Raw genomic sequence first — 16,646 nt, 5'->3', positions numbered from 1 at the left:
GCTAAGTCAAGTTTTGGACTCTCCAGATATATTTCAACTTTACTGTGTTACAAGGTTTTGCTTTTTGTTTTCCAGAAAATGGGGCTTAATTAAAAATATTAACTATAATAAAATACAAACCCAAATCTTTTAAATGATATCTTAATGATGTGATTGATCAGCAAGATCACTAATACCATGCAATATCAAAGGAACAAGCACTGCATTAAGTTAACAGAATCCAAAGAACACAAATACAAAGGCATGGTTTAAAAAGCTGTAGCACCAATATATTGATAAACTGTGGTCCAGAAATTATAATAAAAAAACTGGTTGTGCAGGAGTACAGCTAGTACCTTGGGATCATTGACAGCTCTAGTCTAATATAGCAGGATTTAGAAATTGTGTGGCTGAGTCATATTGCTTAAGTCGCATTTTAAGTCTATGTGAGCTTTTCCTCCTTCAAACCTTATTTGTTAACTGCATTTCTTCGCAGTGTGAATGTTAAAACATAAACATGCATTTGGAGCTGCTGCATATCTCCACTTTTTAAAATAAAATGTAATTTTAGTTTATAATTACGCAGTGTTTAATTACTAATTAATTTCTATGTAAGCAGTAACTTAGCATTGCTCTTGAAACATTTTTCACCGCACTTTGATCTTATCAGCACTGCTCCACCTTGTTTGCTCTTGCCAAGACAGCTCACAAGTTTTTGAGTGTATTACTGATTTTATTTCTGCTTAGGAGGTCTAGTCTCCTGTTTCACTTATCTCCATTTTTTAAAAGGTATTTGCCATATGTATCTACCCTGTTTTACAATGGCCAGCATGCACAACATGAATGCTTACTCATTTTAGGGCAATACCCCAACCACTGACTTTATTTGGTTTGTGATTATTTCCTGCATTTTACTGTGCGAGGTTTCAGAAATGTCTGTGGGTGGAATCACAGTTGCATGATCATTCTTGACAAACTTGATCGTGATGACAAACTTGTCTGGATTTTACTGTCTCCTTTTTCACGGCTTCTATGTCTAACCATTTGGCTTATATAATATTTTTACATCACAGTCCATCAATAACACACTTTTTAATAGTTCTGAGATTTTTAATCTACAATCTTCAATCATTCATTCTTCTCACTTGGGTAACCATGTGCTCTTTTGACTTTCTCTTGAACTGTTTCTGTTTGCAACAGGATTTTCACCCTACTGCTGACTGATTCTTCTAAGGGACAGGACTGTGAGAGATGCATCTTTAATGTTGTCTTTACATACATTCCTTTTTCTCTCCTCCCATCACTTCTCCTATCTTCCAATTTGAGCTATAGCTATGTTCAGTACACTAGAGAAATGAAAAATGTCCAGATGTTGTTTATATACATACACCTGCCAGCTAACGAGTTAATACATGGTATTTGTTTTTATAATAGTACAAACACTCTTTAGTTGTCCCAAATATTTGCTGCTAGCAAAGACTGCAGTATTCCCAAGGCAAATTAAACTGAATTATAGCATTGAAAAATAAAAAAGCACATTTTGAAGGTTACAAAGTCAGCTATTAGAAAGTTAAAAAATCACAGAATTGTAAGCCTTTTATCAAGGTAAATGTAATGTAATTACATTAATTTTTTAGCATAATTTTGCCAAAATCTGAATATATAATCTTGTGCAGGGAATACAGCATTCTTCAAAAGTTTGTTAGGTTACTCAGTGCATACCACTGAGCACCTTACAATATTGCAAATATAAACCCAGTTTAGGCTACACCAGTATTATTATTTTCATGGATAATTATCAGCAGAGAAGTTAAATGCTGGGATATTTTGTGCTAAGAGTGCTTTACATCTTCAAAGGACCAGTCCTTAATGCACAACTGCTTTTGTAGCTAGATACTATAGATATGTATTGCTTTTTAAATGCTTAGCACTTTGGGAAGTCAGACCTAAGCTCTCAAACTGACCTGCAGAAAATGAAGGTCTATCAGATAATTAGCCATGGTATGATAGTATAGAAATAATACACAGAAATGGATGGAATATAACTGTGAAGGAGAATCTTTAGTTAACTTAGCCAGGACAGCCACTGTTCTAGCAGTCATCCCCTTGCCTCACCAGGTTTCCATCTACAACAAAGAAGAAGCAAGGGTTCTCCAGTCTCTTTGACTACATAATCTAGGTTTATCTATAAAGCTCATTCCTACATTACTTCCTTGTAGATGCATGTATATATTAAAGTCTTGTCATTAAAAATCCAGAGTGAAAATGTGAAAATTCTTCCACATGGCATTTGTAATACAGGTCCCTTTTTATTTAGCTCCCAGAATGGGATGCCTCACTTTTCCATAGTCCACTTCTTGGATTGCCAGTCTATGTTCCTGCAATGGTAAAGACTCAGCTTCAGAATGAGTGAAATCAATGGCTTACCTGGTGGCATGCTAGCTATTCCTTCTTCTCCTTCAGTGAATGAGTTTAATGCCAGATTAGGAAATAACCAGATCTCACTGTGTTAGCTATAACAGAAAGGAAAATATGGGCTTGTATGTCTTTGTGGCACAGATGGCAGTATGGACAAACAGGACCATGTCTTTTGAGGTTCTGCAATTGTACAAAGTAAAATTGCAGCCAGGAAGACGTGGCATTTTCTGTTGGGCCCTCCTTATCTCAATCATCTTGCCCATCACTTTTATGGGCAAGAGTCAATTTTTGACCCAAATCCCTTTCTTTTTTCCCAGTAAGACTCAGCCTGCAAACTGTAGGAACCATTTCAGAGGTTTTTTACCTAAATCCTCTTGGATTCTCCCCTCCCACACTGCCATTCCCACACATTTCCCATTCCACCTCTGTTCTTGGAATTCACGTTTGAGTCATATCACAATTCCACATCCTAATCTCTACACTACGACAGCTGCCAGTCTGTCGCATACCTCCTCAAAACCTCTGTTCTTACTGTCATCTCCTTTCCTTTGGGTCTCAGATTTCATCTTGCCCATTCATCCTCAGTTTCCCCTCATATGTTCCTCATTCTCCTTTCTTCCCCTTCCTGGCTCCCATTCATGATCTCTTTGTCTATTCAGTTCGTGTTCTTATCCCTGTGGACCTCTCAGCTTCTTTGTTTGTTTTTTTTTTTTTTTCCTGATGAGTCCATATGTTGCTGTATGTAGCAAGTATGTGTTTGGCTTGGCATGGCATTCCACATGATAGTGGGAAATGGGACCAAGACAATCGACATGCAGGGACAGATGAATGGGACTTCTCAGCTGTCTCAGGGTGGGATCTTGTTCAAAGCTCAGGCTGATCAGCTGTGATTGACACAGGAGGCCATGGGAGACAGCCTGCAGTGCTGTCTTACAAAAGCACTAAGTGCAGATTGGGGTGTACTTGAAGGAGAGAACAGAAAGTGAGAATCGAATTATTAGTCTTGAATTAAGCAAGATTTAAGAGGTCTGTAAGCCTTTTCGTCCTTCACTTAAATCACTGCATTTCCCTTTGCTTGTATTCTAGCAGGAAGGGAGACGGAGAGCAGGGAACAAAAAGGCTTTTAGTTTCATTGCCCTGAATTCAGCCTGATCTCTATTAGCTCAGAGCTTCACTTCCAGAGAAAACAGCTGCTGAGCTAAGAGCTGGAAGCAGACCCAGTTCCAGGGGCATCTTCAGAGAATGAAGCCCCAAAGGTCCAGCAGGTCATTATAATGTACAAAACCTCTTTTCTTGTGAAGCTTATAACCTAAATAAATTTGGACAGATTATCTTTGACACAGAGGTTAATTTGTTGACCCCATTTCAAAGTCTAATGCCACTGCCATTTCTCAAAATCGCTAAAAATGTTACCATGGGTATTTTCTTTAACATTGTTAGCAAAAATACATATTTTTTTTTTTTTTTGGTTGAAATAATTCAAGCACACTTGAACCGAAGGCAAGAATGGCCTTGCAGTATTGCAACTGCAATGGTTATAGCAGATCAAAGCTGTAAGCTGTTGAAAATAACCTTTGAATGAGTAGTGCTGGGTGAGTGGAAAAGTAAGCCTTGTTCCCACAGTTGCTTATAACACATATGTCACTGGTGCTTCAGTGGTAGAGAATCTGCTCTTGTCTAAGACTGAGAGTTTAAATCCTTGTGCACATGAAAGCTACCCAGCAGAACAGGCATTTGTCCATGTGCTGCATATAGCAAAATCACACTGTGATGTGTAAAATACTGTACAGATTGCAGTATATACTGTTCAAAGTTTATTTTGAGTCTTCTGCATTTTCATAAGACAAAAAAATATGATCTATATCATCTTACAACATTGGCAGTATGAAACATACACACAGTATGCATTTTGAACTGTAGCATATGTACAGAATGTTCACAATTTAAACAGGAGAAATGTAGCTGAACATCTATCATCTATCTATCTATCTATCTATCTATCTATCTATCTATCTATCTATCTATCTAATCTATCTATGTTTATAGGCTTAATACCATAGTACTAGGAACCTCTCTGAAATCTTTCCAACTGAAAAGCCCTCCAAGCTTACCATATGAATTCTCCATCCACCCCCAATCCACCCACAACTCATAAAGTACTTGCAAATGCTGTCACCTCTCTCCAGTTTGCAGCTGTTTCTGGAAGTTTTCTAATACATACAAAGGACACTTGAAGAAATTTGTAAAGGCACCACTACTACCGTGCTGGAACAACAGAAATTACACCCCACCAGTAAGGATAACAACTAGACACAGTTGTATCCAGCTGGAGAGTAACATTATCCATTTCCAAATATAACAGTATTTGCATTGTTTCTCCTCACTTACGACCATGCGGCAGCAAGAGCTCTACAAGGAGCTCATGACAGCATGAAACTGAAAATCTCTGCAATTCTTAATAAACTACTTTCCTAACAAGAGACCACATTGCTATAAGCTTAGGCTTGCACCTTCTGAAAACTAAATTAAGTTCCTCTTTCCTGCTAGAGCTATATTAAAGGGAACTGTTCAGCCTCACCCTCTTTCTCCAGTTAGTTGAGATGCCAATATCTATGAATACATCTATTATAATTTTAACTGGTACGTTATGTGTAAATACCATCCAGTTGGATTTGCATTGACGTAATTCATACTATATATAAGACATCAAACTTAAAGATGTTTTAGCTTCCAGCTCTTTGAGATTCCTTCACTAGTTAAGAATTTAATTAATCCTCTTGGACTTCTAAAATGGTTGACATAGAACAGTACTCAGCATTCTTAGGGACTCAGGATGTTTCAGGGTTTGTTCCCTGTATTTTAAAATGTTTGTGGTGTGGTTCAAAATGGTTTTTGGTGTGAGGGTGGGGTTTTTTTTTTTCATCTGCAATTGACCTGAAACAGTAACTGTCAACAAACACAAAAAGTGCAAACTAAAAAAGATTGTTTTAACCCTCTTCACACCCTTTGGCAGAACTACAGTAATCTTGGTGTTTTGATGTTTTGATTATGGGTGAGGGCTTACTTTAGCTGCCACAGCTATTTAATTGTATGTGGACAGTTATTTCTCACCAAACTGAACTGAAACACTAAATTTTCACACAAGAGGTCACTTGTTAAATGAGTAATACTTTACTATGTAATGTCTTACAGTACAATGCTTTTCAGTTTTGAATTAGTCCTCTTCCATGAATATACAAGACTAGTAGCTAAGAAACCCCTTGGGATTCCCAAGCTGGGGATTTCAAATAGAGTTACTTGCAAGAAGTTCTAAAGAACTACAAATGAAGCATTAGTTTCTCTGATGGTTTCCCTCCATGCATCACATTGCACAATAAGGGTGTCTGATTTTTTAGTCTCAGGAAGCATAGACAGCTGATAGTTTTAAGCAATGTTGTTCAGATTTGGGTCAATTTTAATGTGCAACTCACTACTTTGATTTTTACTGATTAACACAATAGCATTTCAAAATATTTCACTGCAACTAAAAGAAATGTCTGAGGAAGAAGACACACAGGTCTGATGACTTCAAACCCTCAGATATGCCCCAGGTTTTCAAAAATAATGTAATCTGCTAAGGAAGATGTTTTGTTAACTGACTTTTTTATCTGCTAAGATACATTTGGGGCTCTACAATTCTGAAAAAAACTTGCAACAGGACAAGTCAGAAGACTGGTGTTCTACAATTTGTTTCCAAGATGAAAGGAATATATAAACCATCAAGCATTATGAAATATACAACATATGATACTGCATGCGGCTGAAAATGTGCATGAACTTGTCTGTCAGCATTCAACTGAACCACAATTCCAAAACCTGAAGGATCTTACTCAATTTCTCAGTGTGAATTCTCATTGAACAGTGTCTTATATCACATCAACATTTGAGTGTACCTTGTACCAAATGGCAGTGGAGCGGTAAGGTACTGCTGCTGCCCTGGTATTTTGTTAGTCCCTGTCCTGCCACGAAGTATTAAACTCTTTACCTCCCCACCTCATCCCAGTTCCTCTCGCTGGAGATCTCCTCGTTGTTTTTTGTCTCTCACCTCCTCCTTCCTCTCTTGTACTCTATAGCACACCAGAGAGGCCGGCACAGTGGGAGGAGTGGACCCAGTTTCTTCACATAAAGTATTAAGAACCAACCCTCGCTATTTGTTATCATACCTCAGATTAAGTTTTATGAAGCTGTGCGATGTTGCCTTGCTTTTTAAGGGGTCCGTATCAAAACCAAGCGGATGCCAAAGGGCTGCCACAGCTGCCACCTGTCCGAGTCTGACACTGTTCGCACTGGGAACACGTCACGGCCACTCCGCCACCCGAGGCCACGTTTGCGGGGCACCGAGACCCCCCCCAGGGTGCCGTGACGGCTGAAAGGGATTGGAGGGCGGGGAGCACTGAGATGCCCCCATCATTCCCGGGCCTCCGTCCCGGCACCTTCCCGCCGCATCGAGCCTTTTCCCGGCAAACCGAAGGCTGGGGCTCCCCCTCCTCCGCCGCCGGGAAGCCGCGGGGGCGGGCGGGCGCGACCCTCCCCGCTCTGGGCGCTCCCCGGGGAGGAGCCGGCCGGGTCGCACCGGGCCCACTCGCCAAGTCCGGCTCCGAGCGGCCAAACCCAGCCCCCTGGGTTCGGGGTGGGCGGGGAGGGACGGCCGGCCGGGCGCCTCTCCTGCCGGGAGCGGGAGGACGGGCGAAACTTTCCTCCCCGGCGGCGGCGGCGAGGCACCAGCAGCCGCCGAGGCGAGCGCCGCCAGCATGGGCCCCGACACGCTGCCGCTCGGCACCTACGGCGGGGCGGCCGCTGCCGCCGCCCTGCTGCTCTGGGCCGTGTGCGTGCTCTGCAGGAGGAGAAGGTACCGGGGCGGGGGGCGGCCGCCGCATTCCTGCACGGCCGGGCCGGGGAGCGGGGCTGCCGGCGGGCGCGGCGCCGCCGAGCCGCGCATTGGGCCGCGCTGCTCTCCGCCCGCCCCTCCGCTCGGGCCGCCCTATCAGCGCCCGCCGGGCCGGGGGCGGCGGCCCCCGCGGGATGGCGGCCCGGGGGTGGCGGCTCCCGTTGCGGCCGGGCCGGCGCCGGGGCCGCGGGCAGCAGCTGCGCCGCCGGGGGCGAGGGAGGGGCGGGGAGGCGCGGCGGGGGGCGGCGGCGGCGGCTCCTCGCCTGACCTCGGGCGGGGGAGGCCGCGGGCACGTGGGATTCTGGTCTCCTCCCGGGTGTGCGTGGGATCCCGTGCTCCGAAAGGAGCTGTGGACGTAGCGCATCCCCGGGCAGTTCGGCTTGTGAGCAGACGCGACGCTGAGGTTTGCGGGGAACCCGAATGCGAGCTCTGCGCCCCATGTAGCAGCAGAGACCCGGAGCGGCCCGCGCAGCTGTCCCGCGGAGCCCGAGGTGCGCCTGCCGTACCTGCAGCCGCTGCTGCCGCGGGGTTGCGACATCGCTGCCCTTCTCTTTGTGCTGAGTAGCTCGGGTCATGGACATTCTAGTGACTTCTGTTAGTTTTTCTCATGCTGTTGCCTTTAGTAGATTTCAAGCTTATAATCTAGAAACTCAAAGAAGGTACACACGTGTTCTGGGACATTTCAAGAAGAACGTGCAGGTTTTTTTGAGGGGGAAAAGAAGCACTGTCTGTAACTATGCTTTCTGAATACCTGTTACTTTATATGCTGACGTTTTCCCAGGTATTTTTCACTTGATGAAGTGAAATGGTTGGTCACGTGAAGCCAATACTCGATGCTTTTCAGTGTTTCTTCTGCAACTGATGAATAAATGTTTATAAAGGCTGATGGTGGAGGAGTGAAGAAGGGGAGGGATCCATATTCACTGATTTTTTGTTTATTTTTTAATTCATAAAATGAGACACGTAGAAAATTATAGATGTAATTCTGAATAGTAGACTCTTCATTTTCCTAGTAATTTTAAGTTATTTTGAAAGATGTAGACAAGCAAATGCAAAACATAAATTACACTACTAGGTTCTAAGAAAAGTTAGAAGGGCAGTCTGGCAATTTTTAGACCAATACCCCTAACTTTGGGAGCATGTATAGAATGAATTGAAAAACAGTGAAAATTCATGTTTTGATCGCAGAAGACATCTGTAAACAGAGATAGGTTATTTCCATGGTGTCTGATTTGGAACCATTATTATATGCGATTTGACTTAGCCCAGTCCCTTAAGGAGGCATCCATCCCAATAAGGGATGTCTCCCTTAAGGAGACATCCATCCCATCCATCCCAATATTTGAGTGGGGTCATCCCATAACACAAACTGCTTGACAGAATAGTTTGTGATGATGCTTCATGCTTCAGCTCAGTTAATGAAGTGGACAGTTGCTGCTTGACAGGTCACTCCTCCTCCTCATCATCATTCATGTTGCTCCTCTGACCCTCTGTGAGTTTATTCTGGGAATTAAACACATAAAAACTATTTATTTTTTTGACAGGTTTAGTTTGCTGCTAGTCTAGCTCCCTAAAAAACATCAGCACAGAAAACAAAAAGGGAGCAGGAAGGCAAATGGGATGGGGTGTCTTTTTAAGGCTAGAAGACATTATACTGCCTCAGACATATTATAAAATTGTGCCTGTCATTAGTTTAAATTCTAGTACAATTGTAAAAGACAGAATTTTTGAAAATGGAAACAGACAAAGCTGTTTCTTGTAAAGTTTTCAGCCAGATATGAGTGGTAGGGAAAAAAGGATCAAAAAACCCATTCTGAATTATTTTTATACCCCTTATGGCTGTCGAATTTTTCAAGTGCACTGTTTAGAGTCTTCAGCAAAATGGTTCGGATGCTTGTGTTACAGCAGAATGATGTTACACACAAGACCACACAAGAAAATGTACTGTCTTGTCCCAAAAACCAAACCACTATTTGATTAATTAACTACTTGAAAGCCTGTGCTGTTTCTCAAAGAACTGTACAAAGCACTAGAGAGCAAGCAACTGCAAATAAGAAAGAAAAGAAATTATGCATGGTCTGTAGAGGTGCCTAGCAGCAGCCTGCTGATGTTCCACAACCATTTCTGATCTGTGGGAAGAAAAGCTGTTCTAAGGGTGCAGTGGATTAAAAAATGGGGCTAGAGCTTAGTTCATGCTTCTCAAATTTGGTGCAAGTCTGTGATCTCCCCTTTCTTATCAGATCCTTATCAGTTTATCTATCCCCATTTGTCCTCCATTTGTCAGATTTCTTCTTTCCCTTTCTTCTATTTGAATCTAAGAAACCCTGCAGCAGGTGGGCTACCCCCTACCTTCCCTCTGGAATCCACTGTAAACATTTGGGAGCCTGTTGACAAAGGGAGTGTTGGCAAATTACTCCATAAATAAATGCCGAAGTCAAGGCTATATTCCAGGTCATGGATCGTAGCCATTTGGGCAGAAGAACAGGCAATGTGAAGCTTGCCTATGCTAGAAGAAATGTAGGTACTTCAGGCATGCATGTGCTCTGACATAAGTTAATATGTTGCCTTAATGTTGGTATGCTTATAGCAGCGTGCAAACCCTGTATAAGGGGTTTGTTGTGTTCAGGTACCAAGATAAACTTTACCAGAATAATCCAATTTGACATCTTAACCACAGCCCTGCATGGGTTCCATCAAGATTACCACAGTAGGCAAGTGTGTATATATAAATGAAGAGCTTAAGTAAGTAAATAAACACCACTAACTTGCACTTCAGAGTTCCGTGTGTTTGTTTTGCTGGGTGATGCCTTTGTCCTGCTTGACTGAGGTGAAGCACAACCACCTTCGTAGCTCTACAAATCTAGGAGCATAATGATGGTTTGTATATCCTGGAAAAGAGAACTTCCTAAATCCATCACTGATGCTCCTTAAGCAGTTACAGGATTTCACCTTTTTTGCTATAAGGTGCTTCCCCTCTGTTTCCTCTCAGGCTAATGTGCTCGTTACTGGAGCAGAAAAGGTGTTGCATTGACTTAAAATTTTGTCAGAAAAGGTGTTGCATTGCCTTAATCTGCTGTTGCTTTTTTCTGTAACGCAGTTGGTGTAACCTGGCATTACAAGATTTGAGGGTAAATTCAGTACTAGTTTTCTCAGAGACAGAGTAGAAAGTAAGAGGAATTTCCTTTTGTATAAATGCTTATCATTTGAGAGCTTGTGGCAGTAATAACACAAAGGAAACTAATTGGAGTCTTTGCCAGGTTTTGTATCACAGATGGTGAAGAAACAGAAGTAGAACAAAAGTTTCTGTAATCACAGATAAAAAATAATTTGAGTTAAACTCAATGTCAAATGAGTCTCAGTGCCTTCTGCATGCTAAGAGAGATCTCCCTCTTACTGGTTAGTGAAGAAAAGCCTATCTAGGCTGTTTGTTGGGGAATGTGTTTTCTCCAGAGAGCATTTCCTTCTTGCTGCTGCATGAAAGTATTTCTGCTATGGCAAAAGCTGATTATTTCCTAGCCTGGAGACTGTACAGATTATTCTCTTTTGCCTTCATGTTTTACCTCAGCTTCATGTGGTTTTCTTCTGGTGTTTTCAAACTGCTTTTCCACTAGCTGTACACAGTCTCATGGAGCAGGAGGTAAGATGTCAGGTGAAGCTGACTCCCATTTGTCTTCCAGCAGTGATACTGCCCAAGTCAGAGAAGGGCCTTTGAGATCTTCAGGGGCTGTGTCTCCTGCTAACTTCCAAAGGTGTACTACTATTCTACTTTTTCTTCCTCAAACTGATGCATATTTTTGGTTGCTAGTGTTCATTGCATGTCCATGACTGAGAGTGGTCACAGATTACAGATTGTAACCAACAATTTGTGGGATGGCTAGAGTATTCTCTGACTCCCTCCTTGAAGAGCAGATGCTGTAAATTACTAGGAAGAAGGGGTTTAGGCTGACTACAGATTAAAACCACTGCCTTAGGGGAAGAGGACAGTGGAGAGAAGTGGAACAAAGATTGTTGTGTCCCTATTTATCAATTGAAATTGAATTCTTCTCCTAAGGTTTTCATTCCAAAGTTTTTCAAATAAAGAAAATACAGACCAAACCTGGAAAAAGGTTCCTTCTCAGAAGTTTGTAACTGCTTGGAAAGTTAACCTACCTGATGTGAGTTGCATCAATGACAGGTTTGTAAAAGTTATTCCCTCCGCAATTCTATTGCTTTAAAAGGAAAGAAGATAGATTTACATTATTTACATTACATAATAGGAAGAACTTCTTTATGATGAGAGTGATGAGACACTGGAAGAGGTTTCTCAGAGAAATTGTGGCTACCCCATCCCTGGAAGTGTTCCAGGCCCAGTTGGATGGGGCTTTAAATCACCTCATGGCAGGGATTTGGAACTAGATGATCCTTAAGGTCCCTTCAGACCCAAACTATTCCATGATTCTGTAGGTTTGTAGGGTTGGTATTTTAATTATTAGGAATGGTCTTCATGGTCAGGATTGCTTGTGAGGAACGATATGATACATGGCACATGTTGTGGGTTTTACTTTCCATCAGTATAGCAGTTTCTGTGCTGCATTAGATGGGACATGCACCTTCTAATATATTGTTTCTGGTGCATCAGAACGTGGTAGTACAAACTTTTCAAACTTATACAGTGAAATTGTAGATTGAAGTCAACATAAGAAGAATTGCATTATACATTTCTCAGAAAGGATTTTGCTCTGACCTGAGTTATGGATTTAAAGCCTTTTTGAAACAAACTGTCTTTCATTTTCCCTTTAATTCTATATTTTAAAACACCTCTGATCTATACAATTACATTAATCTAAGATACTTTTCCCAAACTTGCTCTCTTGAACCCAGACAGATATTGTTGAAAAGAATATAGATTTTGTCTTTGCCTTCAAGAACATCTTATCCTTCTCTGTGACAAGCTGTGAGCTTGCTAACAGCTCTCTTACCAAGCGAATTGTAGTTCACAAGATGTCATCAGCCTGTCTTTTTTACCACTTCTGCTAATTTAGGCAATATGTTAAGGTAGTTTTCAGTTGGAGGGAACATCAGGAAGGACAGATAGAAGGATACCAGAAAAATGTGGCCTCTTCCTTCTTACCTTGGCCTTCTGCAGAGGCCTTTTTCTCCATTCTTTTGATTGGACCTCTAGGGAGTGCTCCTGTTTTCATGACCTCCTTTTGTTTACTGTCATTGTCCGCTCTTACTCCACTCAGAAAAGGACTGAAGACTGAAACTGTTTAAGGCAGAAAAGTAACAGTTCTGTTTCTTAAGTAGCCTTAGGAAACCTTTCTTTCTCACCATCACACTTGGGTTTTCTGTCAACTGTTCACTGCTGTGCCAAGATGTGGTGGAAGCTTATTTCGTTGCTTGGTCAGAGCTTAAGTAAGTATAGAATAAAATTAAGTCAGCAAAACCATAACCTTCTCAAGGTGTACAAGTCTCCATTCACAGGGTGTTGGTTTTTCTTATGGCCCTAATAGACCTGGAGAGCCATTATATAAGGGGGGTCGCACAGTAGTGTGTTTCAAGACAAGTTTTTATTTTTCTTTTTTTTTTTTGTGCTGTTTTTTATTCTTCTGATTTGTAGTGTGTGTGTGTGTCCTGCACATTTTGAGTTCCACTTCCTACCAGTACTTTGAAGATGACACTAAAGATGAGACATCTTTTAGAAGATAATAAACCTTCCTAGTGATCTCTGATTTACAGAATTCTTTGCTTAAGGTACACTGCCACCTAGCAACAGTTTCCCTTCCCTCCCAGTTTTCTTGACCTACTTTGTTGGGGGTTGTTCAGCTTTATAGTTTATACCTGGTCTGACCTTGATCAGCATCCAAAACCCATCAGTAGATGCCATCCTGGTAAATGTATATGTGTGAGAGGTGGAGATATTTTTAGTGGCAACAAGAACTGCTAGCTTCTGGTTTCTGACTAAAATACAATAGTTTATACTTTCATGGGATTTTTTCCTCCCCATGTTTCCGTGGAAAGAGCCTATAATTATTTTCTCCCCTTGGAATTATTGATTTTGCTTTCTTCTGTTCTTTCGTCTTTGGAGCAAATAAAACCAAAGGGCAAGAATTAAAGAGAATCACTTTCAGCTCTTTTTATTATTCCAGTGCAACATGAAGCATGGAGTATCCATCTAGAGCACTGTACACAAATGCACAGTGCTTACAGAAAGTTCTGAACAATTAACCCTTCTGCTCCTCTTCCAAGCTGATACTCCCAAAGATATGAATGAGGACAACCAGATGAATACATAGTGCTTCAAAAATTATATTCATGCTTACCACTATATTTACAGGAGGACAGCAAGCTGGTTGGCAAATCTTAGCTGAAACGTTACAAATAAAGGCTGCTGTGAAGGGAGACAAAAAGAAGCAAATCTTAATCCTAGTGTCCCCTGACATGAGCTATGAACTACCTCTCCTTGAAGCATGATGGTGAAATTGCCCTCCAATGTGTTTAATCACTGGTGATGTAACTAGAGAGCTGCATCATCAGGCAACTGCAGGACTTCCTGGAGGCTTAACTCACAAAGCTACGTGGGTCTTAGCTCCCCCAAGGAAGGAGTGACTTCATTGGGATGCGGGGACTTTGCTAAGTCTCCAGCTTGCAGTCTTGCTTGTGGACTCCTCCTCAGTTCCCCTGCTGTAAATTGGAGGTCAGTATGGTCTCTTGATTTACAGATAACACAGACAAATGCTTCACTGGGCACTCAGAGAGTTGTCAGAGATGCTGAAAAGAATTCTTGCATATTATAACTGCTCAACATATGCTGAGGAACTGTTGCCTGTCCATCCCTTTCTCCTATATGCTGAAATACAATTTTAAGTATTGTATTCAATTGTCAGCTAAGTTGTTGGATTGTGCCAGCTGCTTTAGTGTTTTGCGCAGTTATGAGAATTATGGTCCCATATAAAATTATTGTGGGTTTTTTTGGGGGGTTGTTTGTTTGGTTTTGGGTTTTGGCTTTTTGGGTTTTTTTCTGGTGTGTTGGTTTTCGGGTTTTTTTTTGTTTTTTTTTTTTCCCCCAGTCAAGTGATTTGATTAAGAAGTTGGGCAGGGCTTGTTTTGATGAAGTAATATAACTGTTCTCACTCTATCTAGTCACTTATTTAACTTACTGTATTGTAATGCCAGAGAGTGGGGGAAATACAGAAGCTAAAGGAAACAGCATACGTGCAATGTTAATACACTATATGAAGTTAAGGAAAATCTCAGTGTTAAGTTGGCAGTCTTTTTCTCTTTTATCCAAGTTTTATAGATCTCCTTGGTATTGGAGCCAGACTTGGAACACATTTTCCTGACTTCTAGTTTTGTGCTTTAACTTGTTGCCTTTTCTTTCCAAGACATTTACCATATATGTATGACATTATAGCTGTCTGGTAAACTAACTTTTTCAACCATGAGGCAGATTTTGAATTCTGATTTCAAACTTCAGTAGTGTTCTTTTTCTTTCCCCATCATTTACTGATCCTTTTACAAGAAGCATGTAGGATTTTAGGCTAATATCCATTTGCATGCCGTCTGGGTGAATTTTGGCTGACTGAGAGTCCCATAAAACAAAAGTTTCCTCTTTACAAACCACATGGATCTTGGCTGTAGATATTCAGTCCCTTTCTCCACAAACTGTTTTTAATGGTGCCAGATTCTTCTGTTTCTTCTCCTTGTTTGGCACATGTCAGGAAAAAAAAAATCTTGGCTCTTGTATAGAACATATCTTGTTTCCTCTTAACTGCTCGTACTTTCTATTCGTAATTTAAATCAGCACAAAAATGCTATGGTTGTGCTTCTCATGATTTAATCTTGTAGTTTCCTAAGCAATATTCCAGTTCTCTTAAAAAAATAATGTTCTCTCATACTGTAGGCCTAGTGGTGGGAGGTTCTAGCTGAATGCAATGGATGCGTTCGTGTTGATTTTGGAGAATATGCATGGGGTCCTGGCAGAGTGGCCTGCTCAAGCCTGTGGAGGCACGTGAAGAAAGAACAGATGAACAAAATGAAGTTAAAATGAGGTGTTATAGGAGTACTGTCTCTACCATGCAGCTTCCCCTTTCTGACAGTGCAGTGAAAATCTGGACTCCAACACTGTACTTTGTAGACTCGTGTCCACAGTAGGTGGTTGAAGAAGTTTCTCCTCCTGGCCCATGGCAGCCCGGGCATCTGTCAGAGAGCCTGTGTGCGTTTGTCACAAGCTACTCATTTTCCTTGCTGACAGCCTTGCCGTGCCTCCTTTGAGCTCTTGTACGAGTCAATGTGATTCTGATGGCTAAGGCAGAGTGCTGCAAAGTGTGTCGGTCTGATTTATTATGACTCCCCCAAAAAATCAGCAAACTGCTTAGAAGCCTGCTCTTTCCTTACCCCATTGTCTTGCTTCTCATAAGATCGTTCCCCAGATTTCTCCTGAGTGGTTGTTACAAATTTTTATGTAACTTGCCTTGTTTAAAATGATTTGGACAAACTAGAAATTTTTCAATGATATGTTGAAAAAATGATCATAGAAAATGGCCACATTTTTTAACTTTTTGAAGTGATACAGTATTTAGAAAAAAAATTACAGTCTCATTTCAGCACTGTGTGAGAATGCAGAAGTTTTGCAATTATTAGCTCTGGCAGCTCTGTTTATTAAAAAAAAAACCCAAAAAAAAACCCCCAAAAATAAAATAAAAACCAAAACCAACACATATATTCCTTAATATTCCTTAAGATGAGAAAACTATTGCTGTTAAAACACAGAGGGCAGAACTGATGAAGTCAGTTTTTCAGTCTTTTTGTACTCTTTGCCTTTGTATGCATGCCAGTAAGAGAGTGGGTCTGCCCCTTCATCACACACAGTCTGCTACTGCAGCCTCTGAAGGCTTCAGAGGGATGGTCTCCAGCTTTCTAACAGGGCCCCAAGGAAAACCAAAAAATATATTTAGAAACTTCAATTTAATCAAGTTAACAAAAGCAGGATGATTAGGAAAGGAGGACAATTGCTAGTGTCTCCTCAGAGAGAATTGGAGTGACTTCCATTGCTGGTCTACTCACCTGATTTTACAGTAGTGTTTGGTCATCATCCCTAGCTGGAAAATACTGCTCTGTGTTTCCTTCTTCCATGCTGGTGTGGTTTTTCAGGTTACAATAGCTTTTCTTCAGAGCTTCTGGTGTGAGATGGATCATAACCATGCTAATTCTCTCCAGCTGGTTTTTCAGCATGAGAAGCTTTGGTAGTCACATTTGGGAAGTATTCTCTCAAAATAGCTCAAAGACTGGATTGATGACAAAGCATAATTTTTTTCCTTCAATCGTTCAGGAACTGATCTGC

The 16,646-nt window shown here is 41.4% G+C and overlaps 1 protein-coding gene and 1 long non-coding RNA gene across 5 annotated transcripts in view; one reads left to right on the top strand and one right to left on the bottom strand.

Annotated features, from left to right (window-relative positions):
• Nucleotides 1-2,284: 2,284 nt before the first annotated feature.
• Nucleotides 2,285-7,968, bottom strand: LOC140682429 (uncharacterized). Its single transcript, XR_012054165.1, has 2 exons — nucleotides 7,831-7,968; nucleotides 2,285-2,357 (listed from the first exon to the last, which is right to left on the bottom strand). It is a non-coding gene; the product is annotated as an uncharacterized lncRNA (long non-coding RNA).
• The window catches only part of CYP7B1 (cytochrome P450 family 7 subfamily B member 1), a 125,462-nt gene continuing 115,823 nt past the window's right edge, over nucleotides 7,008-16,646 (top strand). Inside the window, exon 1 of one of the 4 annotated variants that reach the window (XM_072924700.1) lies at nucleotides 7,008-7,285. Coding sequence is in view for 1 of the 4 variants with exons in the window: in XM_012572087.5 (XP_012427541.3) it covers nucleotides 7,188-7,285 (98 nt within the window). In the remaining 3 variants the exon portion in view is untranslated. Of the gene's footprint in view, nucleotides 7,286-7,677; nucleotides 7,816-16,646 lie in introns of those variants that run through there. The other 3 variants (XM_012572087.5, XM_072924698.1, XM_072924699.1) reach the window with 3 other exon arrangements.

This window comes from Taeniopygia guttata, chromosome 2, assembly GCF_048771995.1.
Source record: "Taeniopygia guttata chromosome 2, bTaeGut7.mat, whole genome shotgun sequence".
In the NCBI taxonomy this organism is placed as follows: domain Eukaryota; kingdom Metazoa; phylum Chordata; class Aves; order Passeriformes; family Estrildidae; genus Taeniopygia; species Taeniopygia guttata.
This window is presented reverse-complemented; position numbering and strand designations above follow the sequence as displayed.